Source organism: Cyclopterus lumpus, chromosome 1 (assembly GCF_009769545.1).
Source record: "Cyclopterus lumpus isolate fCycLum1 chromosome 1, fCycLum1.pri, whole genome shotgun sequence".
In the NCBI taxonomy this organism is placed as follows: Eukaryota; Metazoa; Chordata; class Actinopteri; order Perciformes; family Cyclopteridae; genus Cyclopterus; species Cyclopterus lumpus.
The window spans coordinates 17,947,634-17,971,303 of NC_046966.1; the positions used below are offsets into that span (position 1 = coordinate 17,947,634).

Sequence of the window (23,670 nt, forward strand, 5' to 3'; positions counted from 1 at the left end):
TGCATCGTTTCATAAGACCCCCTTTTGTTTTTTTGTTTTAGCTGGAGACAGGCGTTGTTGTCATGGCAACCGCTGACCCAAACACAGAGGTTGCGTAACACTAACGTCTATATTCATCTAACTACTGTATTTAACATTTAAAAACATAACAAATAAAAGCAAAGCTTATTGGTCGTAACTGAAAAGTGATCAGAAGGCATTAAAAAAAAGTTACAATTATTACTTTTGGGGAACAGAATTCTGATCATTACGAATCAACAAAAACAAGCAAAAAAAGAACTTAAAGGTGTAAATAAATTCAAACCCGTTAATATAAGTGCACTTATCTAATATAAATGAGCCTAAAGCATGTGTCAGAAAAGAAAACAGTATCCCACAGAGGTGTTTTTCCATCCTTTACTGCGACGCCATGACTTCTAATCCGAGTCCCGGACAAACGAGAAAGAGTTTTTTAGAGATACAGTCCGAGAACAAGATGGCTGTCCCGGGGCAAGAAAAGTACCTTTCTTCTTCCACATGAAAACGGCATTTTAATGCGACCATCGGCGTCATGTAAATAACTTATTCGGTCATAACGTGTAATAGCTCAGTAGGGAACAACTTTAAACGCTTTAATTAAAGGCATCGCTTTCTAACGGATGACATCGTTTTTTTGAGACGGAATTGAAGATCGGAAAGTTTTCTTGACGGGTTGTTGAGCGTGAACACTTTAATCTTACTAAACTCTGGTTGTTAGGAGCATTTTTTTTTAATTTCTCGGTTGTGACTTTTACCAAATCGTGTGAGCTTTAACGTTATATCGGTTAGTTATTTGTCTAAACTTTCTCAATCTCTTTTTTTTTAAGGCGTTTAACGTTCAGTATCTCTGAAGCGACTGACCGAAAATGTTCCAGCCGTAAACATTTATCTGAAGTTTTTTCCGAGTTTTTGCATAACGGTTCACTTTTTTCTTCAACTGGACCATGAGTTCCTCCCGAGTCAGACCGCAGCAGCCGCCGCAGAGCCAGACTGGCACACTGGACTCGGGCGAGGGGATGGAGATGGAGAACATCCAGCACCAAGACCTGGGTCTCGGAGGAGTCACAGGCACCCCGTCCCCTCCGTCGAGACAAGCGTGGAGCCGGGACAACCCGGGCTTTGAGGCCGAGGAGGAGATTATGGAAGCCGACTGGCCTCCGGCGAGCCCCGGGAGGAGGTCGGTGTCCACGGCCTCCAGCAGCAGCGGCAGCAGCGGCCTGGGCAACTACACCGGCGCGGGCAGCAGCACCCAGATCCCCCGAGGAGGACTCTACCCGACCCCGACTGTGGACGCCCGGCAGCAGGACGGCCACAACCACCGCAGCTGTATGAAGCAGATACTCCAAAGGATCAGAAGTGAGTCACTCATACTTTATGCTTCGTAAACTTCATCATAATATAAAACATCATTATTGATGAAGAAAATAATCAAATGCAGCCATCAAACCAAACGATATCGTGACAAGAATAACATTGGTCAAACTAAATTATAGTAATAATAAAATAATTATAAATATACAATTGAAGTATAATCAAGTGAGAACAAACAGAAGCTCTTTCTTTTAAAGTGTCCCTGAAGAAGATAATTATTTGCTAAATCTTTTTTTTCTCGCAATCTCTTCATAAATCACAACACATTGTATGTGTAACATGCACTTCTGCTCTCTCAAGCGCCATATCTGAGTCTATAGCAGAACACACTGTACGTTTTAAGTCAATATTTATGGAATTGTGTCTCCCTATACTGTACAGTTCATGCTAATGTCCCGTTGAATCTGTTTTCCTTTGCAGTTCTGTGGGGCACAGAGCTGATGGAGGACAGTGACAGCAGTCGAGAGAGGTACCTCAGGAACGTGCTGAGGGAGATGATTACATATATCACATTCCTCATCACCATTTGTATCTGTAAGTAACCGCCCCAAAAGCCCGTAAAAGGATGTGAGATTTATGAACACTGTTGGTCTTCAGAACAATCAGCTTTTTTAAGTGGCAAAACATTTTAATAAATTGTTCATGGTGATGCGACAGCGCCAGAAAGATCTCGGGTAACAATAAACACAATTGTAACCAGTATGTCACTGTGCCCATTACATCATTTCCTGTTCAAGACAGTAGGATTTATTGTATAGTAACTGAAAAAAAGTATTCTATAACAATTAATATTATACAGTATACACACACTGGGCATGTGATGTAAACATAGCTTCAGAGGGACACATTGTTTAAAGATTATGCCCAAAAATATGTGGAACATTTTAGTGACATATCTATAAAGTAAAATATTAAGTAGTGTCCTAAAAGTTAGCCCAGGACTGAAGTGAATTGACAGTTGATCCAAGTGACTCAGAGAAAGCACTTTAAAATATGCCACCACGGGCACCTTTTTTGGAGCTGAAAAGTTATTTTCCAAGCTCACACTGTCAGCTTGATGGTTTTGGCAGCTGGAAAACGGAACTCTGACACTCGTCCGGGTGCTTGGATTTCAACAACAGCATAAATTTGATAGGCGCATTTTGGGATGGTAAAAAAGTTAATGGAAATCCCAAATTTCAAATGTGTGGTAACGTTTCTCTACTCTTTTTATTTTTTTTGCTGCGATGAAAAATGCCAAACTATGGTTTAGGGTGGATCAGGAAATGATTTATTGGCAGACTGGATAGAGGCACATTCTGCCAAGCAGACCTTGCCTATTAAACATAGTTTCCAGAGCTGCTCCCTACGTCTACTGAATGCTACATGGAATAGCAATGCATAGGTGACACAAAATGAAGTCTGACCTCTTCCAGTCTTTGAATTACATAGCAGATGTAAATTGCACATTGATACACCCTCTCTGTTCATTCTTCTCTGTGTCATTCTCCAATGTAACAAGGGCTTGTAATGTAGCTGGTGCTGATAGGAATATCACTTTCCGTAATGGTTATGTTGTATTGTGCTTCGCTCTGCAGTGACTTATGGGATGGTGAGTGCCAATATGTACTACTACACCAAAGTCATGTCTCAGCTTTTTTTGGACACGCCGCTGTCTGCCGGGGACCCTTCCTCTTTTAGAAGCCTCTCAACCATGGAGGATTTCTGGAAGGTAAAATGCAAAATTCATCACTTTTTTGTAAACTAAAATGTCTTCTATTTTAGATATTATCTTTTATCATTGTGTTACATCTGGAGAAAAGAAGTCTCTGCACATGTAGGTCGGAAGGTCCGACGCAAGATTTTAAAGGAGCAGTTATATTGTGTATATATGAAAAAACACCAACTGTGAACTGTCAGAAGCGGAGCTATGTACAATACACATTTGTTTCTTGATTTCTTTTGTACTTTGGAAAGGTTGATGCTACCAGGCATTTTTGGTGATAAACAATCACAATAATAGACCTTCAGGGTATCTATCATCTCCCCTGTGTCGTAATTCTGTCTGTCCTACACTTACAGTTCACAGAGGGACCTTTCCTCAATGGCATGTACTGGGAGGTGTGGTACAACAACAAGAGTCTGCCAGAGAATCAGAGTCTCATCTACTACGAGAACCTCCTCCTCGGGGTGCCACGGCTCCGGCAGGTCAAAGTCCGAAACGAGTCCTGCTCCGTCCACGAAGATCTGAGAGACGAGGTGCTGGACTGCTACAACATGTACACCCAAACCAATGAGGAGACGACCTCCTTTGGCCCCAAGAATGGAACCGCGTAAGTCCATGCATTTCATTTCACACCGTTCAATTACATTATTTGATCAGTTTTAAAAGGAGGCTGGATCTGTATCGAATGTATTACACGAACACATGTCGACATGCTACATCTTTTCTTTCGGTTATCCCTTAGGTGGATGTATACGGCAGAGAATGACATGAACGGGAGCGGTTATGTGGGCCAGATATCTAAATATAGAGGTGGAGGATACTACCAAGACCTGTCCCGAACTAAAGAGGAGTCAGCAACCCAACTGCAGTTTCTCAAAGACCAGCTGTGGTTGGACAGAGGCACCAGAGCGGTGTTCCTCGACTTCTCTGTCTACAATGGGAACATCAACCTTTTCTGCATCGCCAGGTAAGACTCTTCAATCTAATATCTATTTACAATGTTATCTCTAGGTTTCAGATGTATTGATCTGATATGGAATACTGAGAACCTCCAGTACAATAATGACAGAACAATGGCACCTGGTAGTTATGAAATGGTTTCATCAGATGCAAAACATTCTTCAAAAAGGCATCTCATCTTTCATCTAACATTTGGTTTATCCAAAGTTTAAAAAAAAAAAAGACAAAGGGTTACGTTTTGTGTGCTTGCTGCTCAACATTTACAGTAGAAACATTTTAAATAGAAAGAGAAAAACTCATCGTGGGTATCTTCCTCCCTCCTTGACACACATGAATCAGTTGCTATATTTTTATTTCTTCTTCATCTAATTTACATCTAAAACAGTTGTTGTCTTCACATTGTTTCTTTTGTCTGACAAACATTTCTAAATCCAAAGATATACAATTTAAGCGAATGTGAAACAGAGAAAAAGTATACAACTTTAGTGAATGTTTGGTATTTCCGCTTGATAACCGACTTAAATAACTCATTAATTATCAGAATGGCTGTCAAATTAATAGCCTTTATAGTCCACCTCATTTGGTTGGCAATCTTGATTTACATACCTGTGCTTTATTTTTAAATGTATGCATTTGTCAGGTTGTTGGTGGAGTTTCCTGCTACTGGTGGGGTGGTGACCTCCTGGCAGTTCCAAACAGTGCGTCTGATACGATATGTGTCCGGCTGGGACTACTTTGTGGGTCTGTGTGAGGTGGCTTTCTGTCTCTTCATCCTCTACTACATGGTGGAGGAAGTGCTGGAGATCCGCATCCACCGCTTGCATTACTTCAAGAGCCTGTGGAACTGCCTGGATGTTCTCATTGTCGTGGTGTGTATCATCGTTATTAAAGTCGTTCGTAATCATTTTAACCAGACTGACCGAGTTTGTTGTTTTCTCTGTCTTCAGTTGAGTGTCGTTGCCATCATTATGAACATAACCAGAACCGCCATGGTTGGCAACCGTCTGAAAGGCCTGTTGGAGAACCACAATGCTCACCCGAGTTTTGAGCCTTTGGCCAACCTGCAGATCCAGTTCAACAACATGGCCGCAGTCATTGTCTTTTTTTCCTGGATAAAGGTACACATCTTTTCCATTTGGTTCATAATCAGACCTAAAACACCACAGCGAAAGAACCCAAATATTGTCCCGCCGGTTCATCATTTCTCACATTCTTGCAGCTTTTTAAGTTCATCAACTTTAATAAGACCATGAGCCAGCTGTCCGGCACTATGTCTCGCTGTGCCAAGGACCTTGTGGGTTTTGCCATCATGTTCTTCATCATCTTCCTGGCGTACGCTCAACTAGCCTACCTGGTGTTTGGAACCCAAGTCAACGATTTCAGCACTTTCCAAGCCAGCATGTATGTAATTCAGCGTTAACTCCACACATGTACAAAACCATCTGAAACAACTGCTGTTTTCCTAAAATGTAGTTTCTGGTTGTGTAGATTTACCCAGTTCCGTATCATTCTGGGAGACTTTGAGTTCTCAGAAATAGAGGAAGCAAATCCAGTGCTTGGACCCATCTACTATACAACCTTTGTCTTCTTCATTTTCTTTATTCTCATGGTGAGTAGGGTGTAGATACCTGTTGTGTTCATGTTGTTTACATACACCCCCTCACGAACACAAGAACACCCATTCTCATCCTTTCTGTATAGAACATGTTCCTGGCCATCATCAATGACACATACTCTGAGGTGAAGGCCGACATGTCCCAGCAGAGGTCTGAGATGGAAATGACTGATCTCCTTAAGAAGGTATTGAACTACATGTATCATTCTTTTTGGCGTGGCAGATTAAGTCCATTAAATCAACCGTAGCAGCCTTGGCCATGAAAGAACTGCTCTCGAAGCGAAGTAAGTTGAAGGACTCTTCTCTCTCAGGGCTGTAACAAAGCTTTGATGAAGTTGAGACTCAAGAAGACGGCAGTAGACGACATCTCCGACAGTTTGCGTCAGGCGGGGGGCAAACTAAACTTTAATGAACTCCGCCAGGATCTTAAAGGGTAAAGACAACTTCATATAACACTAAACGCTATGAACTATGATGATATTATTTCAATGCTACATGTCCTGAGATTGTTTCGATTGCTTTCTTTCCTCAGAAAGGGCCACACAGACTCAGAGATCCAGGCAATCTTTGCCAAGTATGATCACGATGGCGACCAGGAGCTGACGGAGCATGAACACCAGCAGATGAGAGACGACCTGGAGAAAGAGAGAGTGAGTGATGCCGCCAACAGCAACGCGTGGAGAAAACGCAACACACCTGCATGCGTGTGGTATTTTAAGCTCAGCCAAAACAACACTGCAGATGTTCAGTGTGTCTCTGCTCGCTTGCCAGGAGGACTTGGATCTGGAACGCAATTCGCTGACTCGACCCAGTAGTGGGCGGAGCTTTCCTCGTACACAGGAGGACTCGGAGGAAGACGATGATGAGGATAGCGGCCATAGCTCTCGTCACCGCGGCAGCAGCTCAGGGGGCGTCTCCTATGAAGAGTTTCAAGTGTATGGAGCTTTTATTATTATATATTAATATAACTTACATGCAGGTTAATGATGAATGAATGCTGAACTTGTACTGATGAATAATAGAAATAATGGCATCAGTTTGAAAACATATGAGGTTATCTTCAAGGCCCTACCAATACTAGATTTGTTTTTTTACCAATATTGTTATTTGAGTTTCAAAAGTCTGATAATAATATATCAGTCGATAATCTTTTGTTTCCTTTTTAAACATTTTAAGAAGGATTCCTACTGAACAGGAAATTTAATAGCCTATACTTTACAAATATAAACCTTCCATGGTAGTCAAACTATGTAAAGGATTATTTTTTTCTTAATAATAAATGTATATGACTGTAGTAGTACGACACATTTAATGTGTATTTATAATAAAGGGGACTTACGTCTCTCTGTTTCCCAGGCTGGTGAGACGTGTGGACAGAATGGAGCACTCAATCGGCAGCATAGTGTCCAAAATAGATGCTGTGATCGTGAAGTTGGAAACTATGGAGAGAGCTGTACTCAAAAGGAGAGATGTGCTGGGCAGACTGCTGGACGGAGTCATGGAGGTGAGACGCTGTGGAGACACAGAGTGAGAGGGAGTTTTAGATTTGAAAACATAAGACTCTAATTACATTAATTTTGTTGATCCATATCTGCTGGATCTGTTAATGGGCAACTGATTACTAATCTGCAATATCAACTTAAAATGTGGTCAGGGGTTTGTTTACAGCTTGTTTCTGCTGCCCCCAAGTGGCCAAAGAAATCCGTTGTTGCAGGTTTAAATAACTGGGTTACAGACGCCTTTCTGCAATGACACGAAAAGGAAAACCTGATTTCCTGAGCTAGATTACTTCTGGAGAAAGCTGATTCCTTCGTACATCTTACATCATAAATGCAATTAACATAAATAAGCCCTTGTTCCATAATTAGTTATGCAGATCTACAGTAATCTATTGTTACAACAGTTTCTTATGTGCATGTAAACAAGACGTACAACTTAATCTGTTGTTGTCCGTCAGGATGAGCGTCTGGGACGGGACACAGACGTCCACAGTGAGCTGATGGAGAGGCTAGTGAGGGAGGAACTGGAGCGCTGCGAGTCCGACGATGTGGTCTCACAGGTCAGCCACCCACAGCCTGCCACTCCCGTCGGGCCCCGGCCCCGTCCGTCTTCTTCCCTGTCCACCGACGGCCTCGACATGAGCACGAACGGGAGCAGCCATGTGTGAGGACGGGGCCCGGTCATGAATACTCCACTCTGGCAAAGAAAAAAACTCTGTACTGGAAATATCCCTGCAGCGGTACAAGTAACCAAGTAACCAAGATAATATTTCATGAGGTATTACAAAGGAGGTGACAAAATCAAACGCACTTCACCTCAAATACTTAATTGCACTGAAAGTGAGAGTTCTTCTGTGATGCATCTAAATGTATTCACTAAAGCTATCTTCAAGTATAACTTTAACAGGATGATGAAAGGAAACATTACAATGTGGAAAGAGGTTGAAGAATAACGTATTCACAGTACAGTGTGACATCACAGTATTAGATATAATACACCAGCCTGCAACCGTATTTGTGTGAATACACAGCGTATGCTTTTAGTATTCAATGAGAAATATGCTCACCTGCTTTTGATTACTGTATCCACACATTTTACACAAATACCAAAAATGCATTTCTGTTTATTTTGCTGATTATCTTTTTCATAATTTTAATACACAGTAGGTTCAAGTGTGGCACATTCTGTCATATTTACTTATCCTCTGTACATCAATTAAGCTTCAAATTAAATAGCTTATCATTTTATGATACATATTGTAACTTAAAACAAACTTCGATTTGGAGTGCATCGAGTGTTCATGGGAAACCCATGCATTTACTATTTTGTGTCTGTGCCTTACATTTTTTTACAATCTATTTCTTTTTTTAATTTGTTATGCCAAATAAAGTGTTATTAAAATATATACGTTTCTTTTATTTGTTGCACTTTCTCTGGCTTGGATTATGATTAATTTTAAGTGACAAGAAAACAGCCACGTCATTAACCACATTTTATAAAACATCTTACTTTTCAAACATTTTAACATAATTTATACCACATGCTTTATACATTATATATGTTATGTATATATATATATATATATATATATATATATATATATACATACTTATTCTTATTTATTATGATCACATTTCCTTCCTTGTATAAACTAATTTGAAGATACCGAGAACTAAGTAATGCTACAATTAAAATATGACTGCCAATGCACACCAGAGGAATCTATTAAAAAATGTGACATGGTGATGTACAAATATACTGTACTAAAAGATTAAAGTATTAATCTCTGGCCAGTTCACTCGGATGTGATCCAGTATTGCAGCAACACATTAAAGCTTTTGCAGGAGTTCTAAAGCGGTGGCTTTTTAGTTACTTTGAGTTTCTAATTTGCTGTTGATTTCCTTGAAAGTAGCCTAATTTAAATCAAAGAAAATATCAAATAATTATTCATGTGTTATTGTAAACATTATTCTTTATGTTGAATTGTATGTTAATTTGTGTTTGTGTATGTTCACACTATAATACTATCAAATTATATAGTTCTTTCCTCGAAAAACGTTCTTGGAAATCATTAGGAAATTACTGCTCTGTAAAAGTATTCTTTTCAATACGATCATGACCCAAAACAACATTAAAACACACTGCACTGAAAAAAACACACACAAAGAACAATGTTACATGAAAATGTTTATACATGTTTTCAAAAATCTGTATCATAATATAAATGGGGGGTATTTTTTATTAAGCTCAGATCTGTTTGACCTAAATTCCAGCAGCATGTCCACGTCCCCAACAGAGGAAACAACCTCCTGGACCGTGCTGACACAAATATTCCCGGCAGCTACAAAGCACTCCCCTCCTCCGACTTTGGATAATCAGCTTCTGCTGCCCACCTCCTCCCAGCTGATTAAACCAACCAAACCATCAGGAAGAAAACCCAGTTTAATTGTTGACCGATGAAGTTATTCAGACTGTACAGACATTGCAGGGATCTCCCAGGAGAACAAAATCAATCTTAAAGAATATACATCCACACATATCAGCAAGTGTGTTGATGATGTGGTGATCACAAAGACACTAAAATCAGTCCCCGACAAGAAAGCCTGAATGAATGAAGAGGAGAGAAGAGGACACTATCCCAAAAAGATGCTTTTTCATCAGGTGACAATGAAGCATAAAGCGTCGCCCGGGAACAAAGATTTAAAACTGCCACCGAAGAGGCAAAGCGGAGGCGTCAAGAGAGACCTCAACACCAACAACACTAAAGATATGTGGCAGGCGATCCAGAATGTGACAGGAGGAGGCCACACAGATAACTCAACACCCTTTAAGCTCGCTTTGATCTCCTCAACAAAGAGTCAAGGACCGGCCACTGTCAGTATCCACAGGTGGATGTGAGAAAACCCCTGATGAGAGTCAATATGAGTGCAACTGTTTGGCCTCGTAACATCCCCGGTTGTGTACTGAGAACATGTGCCAACCAGCTGAGGTTCATCGCTTACATTTTCACAGGAGAGTGTTCCCCGCCCTGCTTCAAGAGACCCACCAGCTAGCCTGGACCCTCACCAGTTTGCATACAGAACCAGTAGATCCACAGAGGACGCCGTGTCCACTTCTCTCCACTCACTTGAAAATAACAAACGCCGACATCAGAATGATGCTGAGTTGATTTCGGCTCAGCGTTCAAGACAATCTCCCCCGTGAAACTGATTGGTTAGATAGTCGAAAGGCCATATCCGTGTCACTGTCCATGTGTGAACATCTCCTACGCATCAGAAAACCTTCGGGTTTAAAAAAAACAACTCCAACAGTGTGAAAAATAAAATACATTGAACCTAAAACTTTGAGACACATGGTTTTAACCAAAGATTACAAAACTGATGTTTACATTCAGGTTTGTCTGAGCCCTACGGAATATCACACTATATGAATTCAAAAACATAAACACACACACAAAAAAAAAGAGGTTTTGGGGAAAATTTGCTTATTCACTTTTGAGTTAGATGAGAAGATCAATATTCTGATATCTAGATATGAGAGTGGTATCAGTTATCTACATCTAACTGCAAAAAAGCAAATAATGGTGTACTATTATTTTACAGGTGAAGTTCTCAATGAACAGCTATTGGCCTGGTTCGTTGAAGCCAAAAGTAAAAGGTGCATAATCACACATTTAAGTAAACTTCTTGATGTAGCGAAGTTTCAGATAGGCGATGATGAGGAATATGAACATCATAACGGTCAGCGCCACATGATTCTCCCACAGTCCCCAGGTGGTGTACTCTATTCCCATGTAGTCCAGATACTGCTCTCCTGTACACCTGAAATAACAATCCCAAGTGGTCACTTGCACGGTATATATCAATATTCAAGCAGATTTACGAAATGTTTGTCAACTGGCACGATGCCTATGACTGTAAAAATGTCCACTTTTAACATGAAACATGGTGAACTAGCTCGACTGGAGGAGTCCTAATTTGTCCCTTGTGGTGTAAACCAGTAAGATACAAGCAGACCATAAACAAAGCATGCAGGTCTACTCACATCGGGCCGGCTGAGCTCACACTGCCGTTCGTCTCCACAGAGGACATGTTGCTGTTTCGGATCACAGCCTCGTCACAAAAATTCAAACCCACAAACTCATTGATCTGCAAAGCCTAAACATAGACAACATAATCAATAAAATGCTCAGCAGGTCATAGTCAATAGTGTAGATATTACATCATCATCAGGTAGACTTTGTGAAGAGGGAGAAAGAAGGGATCACATTATTAAAGCCTGATAAATCAGGGCCAATCTATAGGCTGATATCAGTTTAATGTAGGTGTATCAGTATCAGCATTGATATTGACCAATAAGTAACAAGACATGGATAATTTGGGCAACGAATCTTTGTCAGATTTTTGTCACTGTTGGTGTTGGCTTCGACAATTAATATCTAGCGTGCGTTAATATTGATTAATATGTATAACTTGTTGTTTTCAAACATTGTATATTTCAAATGTCAATATTTTGGGTAAATTATGTCTGTGTGCTGATAATATTATAATAATTAGCTAAATTTGGGACCAACTCCTGTTTCACCAGGTGACACAGTATAGACCTTCATACATGATGAAGATGTGAAGATGTGAAACGTCAAAGCTGTATTAAATACATGTATTTTGTTGGTAGTAATAATTCCTTTCTCTTGAACTAAAAAACATTTAGTTTTATTGCAGGTCTTCTTGTCAAAACCTTGAATCGTGACTTACTGCAAAGGCGTAGCGAGGAATGCTGAAGTATCGCAACCAAGCCAGCCAGGCCTCCATGCTGGGTAGGTTCACCAGCAGACCTGAGAAGATCTAACAACACAACACAAACTCGAGCGGACATGTTGACATCACTAACGGAAAAAAGCTAAAACCAGTAATTGTACTTGAAACCCAATTGTGTTCATATCTGAGTTTTTCCTGTGCAGCTGTGTCTCTCACCATCATGAAGATAAAGGTGATGGTTATGTAAATGTTGGCGAGAGCCACGAAGCTCTGGTCGGCTGAGATGGCCATCGTCATGGCTGTGGCCGTGTAACCCACCAGAGTCACGGTCAGCGTGAAGATGAAAAAGGCTTCAGCTGTGGATTTGAGCCCTGAGTGCGCACACACGCACGCACACACACACACACACAGTTATTATCTCCGCCAAGCGTAATCTGTGGGGAGATCATGCATTCTGTCGTGCACGTGTGTGTGTGTGTGTGTCTGTCCACGGCTAATCTGTCAGAATCCTGGACTAATCAGCATGATATTTCCTGTCCTCATTTACGACGATGCTCAAGGACCTCACATAAAAAAAAACATTTTATTTTCCAGCATCACTGACTGCTGACTTTTTACGAGACGCTAGCGGCTGCAAATGATCAACAACTGCCTTAGTGGCAAAAGGCATTTCTGGCAATCGGCTGTGCACAAAGACAAACCTTACCTAATCTATTGCAGGCCACATTTAAGTTTGGTCTTATTTTGAACTGTAACCTTATATGTTACAATCCACTAAAGTGAGGCCTGAAACGAGATGAATAAATCCCTGTTTTTGTTACCTTTGTTGCCAGCTTGGCTGTAAAGGAGCCGTCAGTGGCAACTGAGTGAAATTCAACTCATCTTTATTTGGGAGTCAAGAGGCAGAAGAAGCACCTGGTGGAGCTCTGCTCTCTGCTGAGAGCACTTCTCTAGTTTCTAGACTGAAATACTGAGCATTCAAATTCAGTATTCAATCCAGTGCTATGCACTTCCACACATTAATTAGTTAATGCATCTGTCAATCTTACCAATCATAAAGTAGACAATAGCGCTGAAGATAACCGAGGTGATGGTGCGCAGAGTGATGTCAGACAGGATCTGAGAGAGGAAGTAGACAGACACTCTGTAGTAGCCACTGATGTACTCGTGCCTGTCACAAGAAAACAGAAGCAGGAATCAAATTCTAGCTCGACCCACTTATTCCAAATGTATTTTTTAATTATCCACATAGATGCCATCATGATGTCAGTCTCCTGCACGACTTCCTGACTTGATTACAAACTAGAGGTCGACCAGTAGTGGATTTTGAAAGGCTGATACTATAGTTTGGAGCAGGATAAAGCTGACAGACGATTAATCTGCCCGATACCCCCGGCCGTGGATTAGACCCTTGGAATACGTTATATTTATTTACAATTGCAGATGTTCTGTGGTTTATGACGGGCCAAGGTTACATCTGTTGCACGTCCTGCAGCATTTTAAAATGCCTCTCTTACAAAGAGAATGCTACGTTGGTAAATTAAAGTAACGGGTTAATGGTTTCGTTCCCCCCCTGTTGGCCTGACTGGTATCGTGGACAAATAGCTCACAGGGTTGTGTTATATATTCGAGAGTGGTAAAGTGCTTTCTGGAAAGAGTATCGAAATAATAAATATACATAATCTACATAATAATACATAATCTAAAGTCTGTCTTGCATTTAAGGCAGGAACCCACTGAGTGACCCCCCCTCTCGACCTCTATTACATACACAAACAGCTTCCTCTCGATGATGAAGAGCTCAGCTGAAGACAAGGTGCTGAAACACTGGTTGATTGTCATGAAGAAGAGGACGCCCGTCCTGTTAGAACAGAAAAACAAAACCTGATCATTGAGTCTCTCTTTCTGCATTATTGCAACATTTCCATATCATATTCCACAAATACTATAGGTACATGATTCCAGGTGTTCACAGAGAGAAAGAGCACACAGTTGATATGTATGTAGGCCCACGTGTGTGCGCGTCTGTGTGTGTGTGTGTGTGTGTGTGTGTGTGTGTGTGAGGGTGTGTCTCCATTTCTCAGTAACTTCCTCGGGTCCAGAAAATTGACTTCTGCTCGTAGTCTTAAATAAGTAGGTACCATAAAATCTAAATAGTTTATTTTGAGTTTAACTCTAATGAAACATGCTTTGTAAATGAAATAGCTTTGCCCATTACACCGACAAGAGTTGACTCCACATGTACATGCAAGGACTTAAAGGGTGACTGACTCCACTTTGGCCCTGCACCCAGAGAAAAGGAGGGAGGGCTGAATAACTTGAGACATTTAAGCCGTGTACACTGGTGTCGGCTATACTGCCTATGCATTGACCATGAAGTATAATGACATTAGGTCCTTATATTTCACTGAACCATACACAGAAACAAAGAGAGAGACCATTGAGATTTACAATGTGCTTCACTGAGTTTTTGAGTACCAGGTTGTGCCCAATAAAACATGGTAAGAGGATTAGCCATGCAGGAACCGCTCTACTTTTCACACTTCTTTATTAAAAGCAAGTGACTGACTTAAAAACAACTCAGACCAGTTGCAGTGTATAAATACAGTTTTAAAATTATATAATTTTCCTGGAAGAGGTCTATGCCAATGATTGTGAGACCTTGTGCTTGTGGAAAGTTTCTCTAATGTGTCTTTCATCAACCTTCAACAGTCTTGGTCAACACATTGTTTTTGCTTGATGTTTGGGCGTGATTGTGTTTTTTTATGGTTAGCTATTATATAACGTATTATTTCTTTTTATAGAATGACTAAAGTCATGGTTTCCAAGTCCCCCCTTCTAAAAAAAACAATTTTAATGCCTCAAAGAAGCCGAGTCTTAAAAATATATTGTGATAGTTTTTCCTAGTGGAATTACCAGATTACCAATCACCAGAAAATATACGGAGGCCATGACCTCGCCGTCCTCATTGGTAGCCGTGGATGTCTGTGCAGTAAATATATTTGGAGGATTTGGGAGGACACATGCAGTATTTCAGCCGGTTTCTCACCTGTTCTGCATACCACTCTGATCATCTTTGACCCCGGAGAAAATGGTTCCAACAACGAGGGCGAGGAAAATGTTGACCACGAGCTGCACAAAGAAAAACACATAATTTGAATAGAAGCATTGACAACAATCTAGAAAGATCTGCTTTTTAAATTAGCAAACGGGGTCAAAACCCTAACAATGCTCGTAAGAACAAATGTACTGTCTGAAAAACAGGTTTTGGCTTGTGGCCGTCATTCAGGTCACCGTACAACACAAAGAACAAGATAATCATGAAATCATCCTCCACGCCGCTCTAACCAGAACTGGTGGTGGGGGAGGGTGATGTTGAAGAGTGATAAAAGTGAAAGCGGCACAAGTTTTAAGCCTAACAATTTACAGATTATGATGGGGACTAAGTGGTTCCCAGGGTGAAGGGATAAGCTAATAAGGTTGAAGCTGTTTCACCTCATTCCCCACAGCCCCTCATGTGAAAGCGGGGCAGTGGAGTGATAGCTCATGAAGGCATCATGTGATGGGTCCCCGACCAGGGCCAAGGGGCTTTGTCCAGATATGATATCAGTTCAGATCCTGGCCCAAAGAGGCAAGAGTCGGGTCGCAACAGTCACCAAAGCCGATTATCGCGCCCACGCCACCTAGAGCCTCTCTCGTAGGATTATTTTGACTTATTTAGGGCCAATTAGCTGTTAATAATTCTTAAAGTGAGGAGACTTCTGACGGCATTTTGCCGCCATGGGGTGACTAATGAGAGCATTAAGTCTCAACCCCTCCAAAGTGCTGTCTATGCATCCTGTTGAAGATGATAACATTACTATTTTTCGTCTATTTTAACTATTTGGGTTGTTTAAACAAAGTAAAAGGGATAGTGGCACGACATGATGTTTAAACCTTTAACATTAAAACTTAAACTGAGCTTATTTGACTCACTTGAGATGTGATGGCAAAAAGCTAAGGAGACTTTACCTCAGATCAATAAAAATAAGTAAGTTAAGTGTTCTACATAGTTTTTTTCCTTTTGGAGCATACATTATTATACTTGTAATGGGGATGTCATTGTTCAAACCCTTGCAGATGCAGCTGCTGCCACCAGAACAAATTCAGAGGAGAAGAAATGTAACTTATTACATTTTGGGGTGTTTCCATATTTGCTTTTTGTTGAATTAGACGTGAAGAATGGTAAATATGAAACTACAGCTATAGCAGCCAGTGAGCTTAGCTGGAAACAGCGAGCTTGCATCTGTCAAAAGGTTCAAAAGAATCTTCCTATAAGAGTCGGGGCAAAAGTCAGCAAGTTTGAGAAGTGAAGAATAATTTATCAAAGATGTGCTCTGTTATTTATTTAGTCATTTATATGACGATATGTCCATTGCAATAATAATAAAACAACAGATGGCTTCAAGTTCATGACTGGGATATTCCTAGCATTGATGATGAGGTGAGTAATAGGGATGTGTACCTGGGCCACAGACGTCTGTGGGTTCAGCATGAGGTTCTGGAAGGTTCTCATGAGAACCCAACGTAGCTGGTGGAAGAAGGAGCTGTTGTAGGTGATGTTGTGGGATGTTGAATCTGAGATACACTTCTTCTCCTGGACGATGCGCTCCAGCTCAGCTCTCGTGTCGCTGGAGTAGCTGCTGTTCCTGTACTCTTCCACCAGGTTCTCCTCGATGCTCTGCCTGGAACGGATGAGCTCCTCAAAGTCCAAATCTGGCCATGCACAGGAGGAAAGTGACTGGAAATACTCTTCTAGACACTAAAGATCCCATGAAGCATTGGATAAAAAAATAATAATCATGGTGTGGACCTTTGATGTGAACTTTATAAATATTTAGACTATAAAAGAGTTTGATGATGTGTGAGTGAAACATGTTGCTCTTCCACTTGCAAATAATAAAATATTAAAACTGAGAGTTTTTTTTATTATCACCAGCATTTTTAGCATTTAAAAATGGTGTTCCGCTTTGAACTGTAATTTGTATTGCTCTGTTTCGTCAGTTTTATTACATTTTAGCTTATTTCTATCTTCTAATTTTGATCTTTCGATGTCTAATATATGTGTATTTGTATTCCTTGTGTTTCTTTGATATCTGGCCTTAATGCCTTTTATATGCACTTACAAATAACTTGTTGAAAGGTGCTAAAAAAATGACATAAAAATGTTTTCTAAAATAGTAAATAAAGGCTGTTCAAAAGAAGTAAAACACAGGAATATTAGACACGCTTAAAGTAAGGACAAGTATGTAAAAGCCCTATTTGATCTTTTATTTGGACATTTACAAATCCGTCCTACAATGCGGACAAACATTTTTTGCTTAGGACATCTTCTAGACAATATTATTTTTTAAATGACATTACCTTCAGAGCCATGGCATTTGTTCATGTTTGTGGTGTTGGAGTCTCCATTAATAATATCCAGAAAGAAGTCAGCCGGGTTGTTGTGGGGCTCACATAGGTATCCTGGAACAGAGATCACAATGATTACTATCTGAAATTAATTTGTGTCCAGACTGCCTCCCCCCCCCCATTAATTTATTGCCATATAAGAATAAAGTTGCACAACCATCTACATTCATTTCCAGGTGACATTAAAAACAGCAGGAACAGCATTAAGATGTACGATGGTATCTTGTAGTGATAACCGTTTCCACATCCTCACCGATGTTGGCAAAGTAGTTCAACGCGTCGGGCGCTGGTCCATGGTAAATCATTTTACCAGCGACCAGCAGAGTCAGAGTGTCAAACAGTCTGTAGATGGAGTACCGGGGTTGGTGGATGGACATAATTATGGTTCTTCCATGACTGGCCATTCTGAAAAGCCACATAGTAAAACATATATATTAATAGTAAATAGAATAAAGATTAATAAAGAACAACACAACAAAACACTATTGCCTCCTTTTTACTGATTCTTTCATTACATTGAATATATGCTTACAAATAGTATAATCCATGTTTTTTTTAACTGTATCAATTCATTTATTATAATTTAAGACTGTAAAAGTCACTAATAAATGCCACATAACACACTGTAGCTCTGTGACATTACTTTTTAAAAAAATATCAAACATAACATTTTATGAATACAACAGATGTGTTTTTTATTTAAATTTTTCTTATCAGGATTTGATCGAACAATCTTTTTTTTCTTTTCTTGAAGGGTGTTTTCAAGATTTATTCTCTTTTCTTCCTCTAATTTCACAGAATATTTTTTAACGTATGTGACGTTGATTCTATAGGACGAAGTACAATGTTTATCATAAGAAGTATGTTTGATATAGTAGGTGTGCAGGCGTTAGCTCTGTCAATAATAAACAATTTATCGTAGATTGAACAAGTAAACAGTAAATATAGGGGCATGATTAAATTAGAGATTTTTAAAAATTATTTTCTGGGTCATTAGTTGCATCTTTATTACATTGTTTGATCAACACACCGAGTTGTTAATGTGTCCAAAGAGTCCGCTCTTTATTTGATAAAATATTAATTATGCCAAATTAAATAAAAATCTTTTTAGAACAGTAGGCACTAAATGCAAACTTGATAAAAAAATAATCTCTGCCTTAATAACTTAATAATATATATATATATATATATATATATATATATATATATATATATATAAAAAAAAAGAAATTCAGTTGAGTGTCATAAAGTGGCACACATGTACATATCATTTACTTTTATTTTCAGAAAGTGTTTTAAAGTGTTTTCAGTGATAAATTACATTGTAGTAGTTTTGGGGAACAGACAAAGCTGGAGACTCTCTGAATATAATCCACAGTCAAATCAGAAGAATGGCAGAGAAGCTTCTTTATGACCTTTTCAGCAACAGCAGGACAGAGTTAGCGGTACTGGCATCCAGTCCTGTGGTCGGTTCATCCAGAAAGAGAACTGAGGGATCAGTAATCAGCTCCATGCCGATGTTCGTCTTCTTCCTCTCTCCTCCTGAGATCCCCCGCGTCATGGGTGTGCCCACCTGAAGAAAACACCCGCATACGTCTGTCATAGCTCTCACCTAATGTTCTTAGATAAGACAGGTAACTGTGTGAATCTTCACCTTGGAGTCAGCCACCTTGGTGAGACCCAGTTCTTCAATGAGGTGATTGACTCGGGCCTCCTTCTCACTCTGAAGCACGGAGCTCGGCAGCCGCAGTGCTGCAGAAAAACGCAGATTCTCCCTCACAGTCAGGGTGCCCATGACCACATCTTCCTGTTAGAGGAGACAAGAGCTTGAGGTCAAAGGTCAGAGACAGGGCCGATAGTACATTTAAGTAATGCAGAGACTTGATGATCTAACAGGGTTTAGCGACCTCTGTATTTAAAGCTGCTATCATCATTATTTGTATATCAACAGAGGCTCGATCACCCAACTCTGTAGTTCCCTTCAGCCATTTTTGCATCTTTCAGCTCATTGTTTTGGTTTTACAGCCCTTTACTGTTTAGATTGAAGTCAGCCGTTATTCAGTGAAAAAGCTCTAATACACATACTGTACTCTTCCTGCTCAGCATCAAACACCAGACAAGTCAGCAACCAGCTGTCAAACATAATGGACCATTTAGCAGCTGAAGATATTTGTCTCAGGAGTTAGTGAAGACATCAGCCGGCCACAGAAATAAATCTGTTCATGCAGGTTTATGTAATTAAAACAATTGAGATTCACCTGAACCACATAGCCAGCGAGGCACTTGAAGTTTGGAGGCTGTGGTGCTTTGTCAATGAGCACTTCTCCAAAGAGACCTGAAGGATCCTTTCTCGCAGCCAGAATATCCAAGAATCTTTCAACAAAAACAACCCAAAACAATACTTAATAAATACAACAAATGCAGGTGACTATTTTCAATGTATTTTTTTTTGGAGATCAATGTGATACTCACGAAGACTTTCCACTTCCAGTAGGTCCAAGAATAGCATTGAGGCCAGGCCTCATAGTCCCACTGCAAGACAATGACACACAACTCTCTGTAAGCAAGTTAACATGGATGCATTAATTGAAAGGAAAGATCACGGCATACTAAAATGGTTTGCATTCATAACCCAAGATCTTCACTTCACTCTTTAAGTGTTATGATAAAGGATTGTGAGGAGTTAAAAAAAGAAAGAAAGTGATTCTTGGACATGTGATAAAACACTTAAATCACTTTCATCATTGCACTTTTGTAAATAAACTGTCCTCCCTGATCCCAAATAAAATAATATCCATGAAAAGATTTTGCAGTGTTGACAGATGTCAAAAAACATGTCTTGAAAGCTGCATATTAACAGAACAAAAAATGTATACTGTCGTGTAAAAAGCAAATTCTTTGACTTCAGAAAGAGTCAGCGATATATAATGGAATGATAAGACTTGAATAAAATCCAGACAGTGGATCACGTGACAGTGTTTAATTCGTTTCCCTGGCAGACGGCTCTTTAGTGCACCAGAGAGATTATATGCAAGAAACCATGCTTAATATCATTTAATTAACCCAGAGGCGGGAAAAGGCCTACAAACTTGTGTGAAATGAGTCATTCTTCCATGGGAAATGTCAGTTGTATTTAATACCATCAGAAAGAAACCAATGCAAGAGTCTATTCACTATTGTTCTACTTTGGATTAAGACACAATAGTCATATTGAAGTGCAATGAAAAAACACTTCTCGTTTACTGTCTCCTAAAATAAGAATGTCTGCGATAGTCAATGATATTTTTTGTCCTGTTTGCTAAGAACTTGCTCGGAATTAATCTGCTAATTATTAGAGAAAGCAACAACTGTTCAATGTGCCACAGAGAAAACAAACCTATGGCAACATTGTAGTGTGTGAATGGTAAGAAAAAAAGAAACAAGAGTACATAAAGAGACAGATGGAACTGATAAAAGACACACAAAAAAGAATAAAAGGTGAAGAAAGAGAGTGTACAATTTGTACAAACTGACTTGAGGTCGAACAGTATTTCCCTGTGGCTGGTTTCCCTTTTGCATAAGTAACCACTCCTCAGCTGAACTTTGTACTGGATGTTGTGGAAGCTCACGGTGGAGCCACACGGCAGCGTCTTCTGGTCCACGGCTGGGACGAGCTTTGACCTGGCCGTCCCGTTGGCGTCGACATCTTCTGTCATGGCAATGTTGATGTGACAACCCCTCTCCATCATCCTGTGCAGCAAATGTCTTAGGAAACAATATAGACAAGTAAGGAATGCACCGCACGCAGCAAATCTCACATGTATACGTATATGAAGGCTGTTAAATTGACCAAAAGATGTGATGTGTTAGGATCTGGGGGGCTTACAGTAACACCAAAGCTCAAATAGATTCCCGGGGCAATTCCACGAGCACACACACTGCTGGTTATGGCACATTTTCAATCGGTAAATAATGCTACAACTACACACCCAGCTTCCATGAATTATTACAAATGTTTCAGCACCAAACTAGTTTTTTTTTTTTTTTTCAAAGGGTATTAAACTATTGTGTGAGTGTAAAATGTGCACATGCTCACACACATGTCTACTTAAAGTGTTACCTTTGTTGCCACTTTAAAGGGAAATGTATTCTACAAAAGACAATCAGATCAATCAGTGTACATTATGTTAATATCAATAATTTCAAACAAATGTATCATAAAATAAATAATACAGATTGAAGCAGTGACGTTGAGCCACTTAAATGTATGCCTGTACAATGTTCCTTCCATGTAATTGTTTTAAGGATGCTGTGACGGGACATCCAGAAGGAATAGTCACGACTTCCAAATAGACGTCCGAGATCTCATATCGCTTCAAAAAATAAAAACAGGGATAAATAAGAAGAATTATAAAAAATAAAAACACTTTTTTTCTTCCCACTAGTTTTAAGTATCATAAGTGATGATTGAATTGAGTTATTATACTATTTAAAATATATATTACTCAGAAGACATATAGCTCCAATTCCTTTGGGTAATGCTGTGGTCTTGTGTTTTTGATCCCCTTATTATTAGAGGAACGTGGCATCGTGGTACATTTTAAAATGTGCAGCCTGAGTGCCGGTATGTTAGATTGTATTATTAGGCTCTGTGACATATGTGGTCTTATATATATATATATATATATATATATATATATATATATATATATATATAAAGAAAATTGCAACTGTAGTCGTATTTATAAAACAAAATTGAGAACATTATATATCATAAGCACCCCATCATGGCTGCTTTTTTTTGTTTCAGTCACATTTGTTTTCACTCCTTGATGATTACTACTACTGCTTCAGGCAAGTACTACTGCAACTGTAAGCCTTGTATATAATATCAATAACAAACAAAAATACACAGGACACAATATCAATATTTAAAGATTCTCACACTACTTGACTTTAATATAAGTCATTGTGGATTTAAAGCACTAAAAGTTCTAGGGCAGAAACTAATTTATTACCTGATAATGAAATATTATTTTCTAACTAAATGTCACATAATAGTGAAGAAATATAGAATCGAGTTACTTAAGTCAAAAGATTGCATTTCAGTTTAATAGAATATCAAACACTTAAATGCAGGAAATCTCTATTTGAGAAGCTAAATAATGCCATTTCTGCCATTTCTACATGAAAACTTAATTAAATAATCAATCGATTATCAAAATAGTTGATTATGTTTCTGTCGATCAACTAATTGATTTGTTGCAACTCTACAACAGCCATTGTTTTTGAGTGACTATTCCCTGTTTCTCCATCGTCAATTAGACCGAGCAACCAATTCTTACAGAATCAAAATGTTAAACCATAACTTGTAATCCTGATGTTCAAAGAAAGGAAACGTTTAGTTGCAGTAACTTACCGAGCTGTGAGACTGTGAGGACTCTGCTGCTACGGAGAGACTGTGCAGGCTCACTAGTCAGCTCATGACAGCAGGTGTGTCACCATCCAGCCCCACACTCAGCTTAGACCTCACTGGGCTGAACAGCAGTTTAACCCTTTGTTTACCACAGCGAAGACAATGGGGACTGAAGCTTGTATTTGTGTTGTTAGATGTTAGTGCTGCATTCGACAACATCGGAGTCCATGCATCAATCCCAGTTCCTACACATTAACTAAGAATCCTCCATATAAACCAAGGTTAGTCCCAGAGTTCCACAAGGTCCTTTACTCAACTTCATTTTCACCTTAGTTATGCTTCATTTATTTGTTTATTTAAAACACAATCCATACACCGTAATTGTTATGCAGATGATACCCAATTGTTGATGAATTATATATTAAACTCCAAGCAACCTCCTATTCCCCTTGGTCCTACACTGACATGACCAACATCGCCAAAGCCCTACCTAGAATATTAAGGGGGGGGGGGGGGGGGGGGGGGGGGGTCAAGCCTGGGTCACACTGCAGGATTTACTATCGCAGTGGGAGATGTCAAAGCAATTCTCTGTTATCAACTCAACAAAGCTGTTGAAGCTGGTATTTTCAGCCAAGCCAAGATGAGAGTGGCTTTGACGGACAATGTTCACAATGCCAATCCCCTCAACAAATATCGCCCGGTCTTGTATTTGGTGGCTCATGGGGTTTCCCGTGTTGCCAGGGGGGAGGTGATGAAGATTTTGCAGGCTACCTGGTTGTCTCCATACATGTTGCCCACAGTCAACAATCTTTTGCGGTCATGTGCAATTTGCGCAGAACACAACATTAGAAAATCACACATCGCTTCCTCGTTCAGGCATATTGTTATTGATTTCATT

The 23,670-nt window shown here is 39.7% G+C and overlaps 2 protein-coding genes across 4 annotated transcripts; one reads left to right on the forward strand and one right to left on the reverse strand.

Annotated features, from left to right (window-relative positions):
- The first annotated feature begins 285 nt into the window (after positions 1-285).
- On the forward strand, positions 286-8,572 carry pkd2 (polycystic kidney disease 2). Of its 3 annotated transcripts, XM_034544933.1 has the most exons (16): positions 444-552; positions 846-1,374; positions 1,810-1,923; positions 2,967-3,100; positions 3,451-3,701; positions 3,837-4,061; positions 4,695-4,923; positions 5,002-5,172; positions 5,274-5,455; positions 5,543-5,663; positions 5,756-5,854; positions 5,981-6,102; positions 6,202-6,319; positions 6,441-6,604; positions 7,026-7,173; positions 7,627-8,566. In XM_034544933.1, the coding sequence occupies exons 2-16, from the start codon at positions 963-965 to the stop codon at positions 7,834-7,836; spliced, it is 2,700 nt and encodes an 899-aa protein (XP_034400824.1). In that variant the 5' UTR covers positions 444-552; positions 846-962; the 3' UTR covers positions 7,837-8,566. The 3 variants fall into 3 exon arrangements, with proteins under 3 accessions (XP_034400822.1, XP_034400824.1, XP_034400814.1); XM_034544931.1 differs by having other exon boundaries at positions 286-1,374; positions 7,627-8,572; XM_034544923.1 differs by having other exon boundaries at positions 467-1,374; positions 4,695-5,172; positions 7,627-8,572.
- An 839-nt stretch (positions 8,573-9,411) lies between these two features.
- On the reverse strand, positions 9,412-21,159 carry abcg2d (ATP-binding cassette, sub-family G (WHITE), member 2d). Its single transcript, XM_034534911.1, has 15 exons — positions 20,891-21,159; positions 19,850-19,909; positions 19,636-19,750; positions 19,032-19,184; positions 18,793-18,950; positions 17,631-17,782; positions 17,330-17,431; positions 16,431-16,681; positions 14,976-15,058; positions 13,698-13,787; positions 12,976-13,097; positions 12,143-12,297; positions 11,924-12,013; positions 11,214-11,326; positions 9,412-10,990 (listed from the first exon to the last, which is right to left on the reverse strand). The coding sequence occupies exons 1-15, from the start codon at positions 21,103-21,105 to the stop codon at positions 10,843-10,845; spliced, it is 2,007 nt and encodes a 668-aa protein (XP_034390802.1). The 5' UTR covers positions 21,106-21,159; the 3' UTR covers positions 9,412-10,842.
- Positions 21,160-23,670: the final 2,511 nt, after the last annotated feature.

Coding starts and splice junctions, on each gene's coding strand:
- abcg2d (XM_034534911.1), bottom strand. CDS start 21,105: ATGATGGAGAGGGGTTGTCACATCAACATTGCCATGACAGAAGATGTC. Junction 19,751..19,849: donor ACTGGAAGTGGAAAGTCTTC/GTGAGTATCACA, acceptor TTTTGTTGAAAG/ATTCTTGGATATTCTGGCTG. Junction 19,185..19,635: donor TCGCTGGCTATGTGGTTCAG/GTGAATCTCAAT, acceptor CTCCTCTAACAG/GAAGATGTGGTCATGGGCAC.
- pkd2 (XM_034544923.1), top strand. CDS start 963: ATGAGTTCCTCCCGAGTCAGACCGCAGCAGCCGCCGCAGAGCCAGACT. Junction 4,062..4,694: donor AACCTTTTCTGCATCGCCAG/GTAAGACTCTTC, acceptor TGCATTTGTCAG/GTTGTTGGTGGAGTTTCCTG. Junction 5,173..5,273: donor TCTTTTTTTCCTGGATAAAG/GTACACATCTTT, acceptor ACATTCTTGCAG/CTTTTTAAGTTCATCAACTT.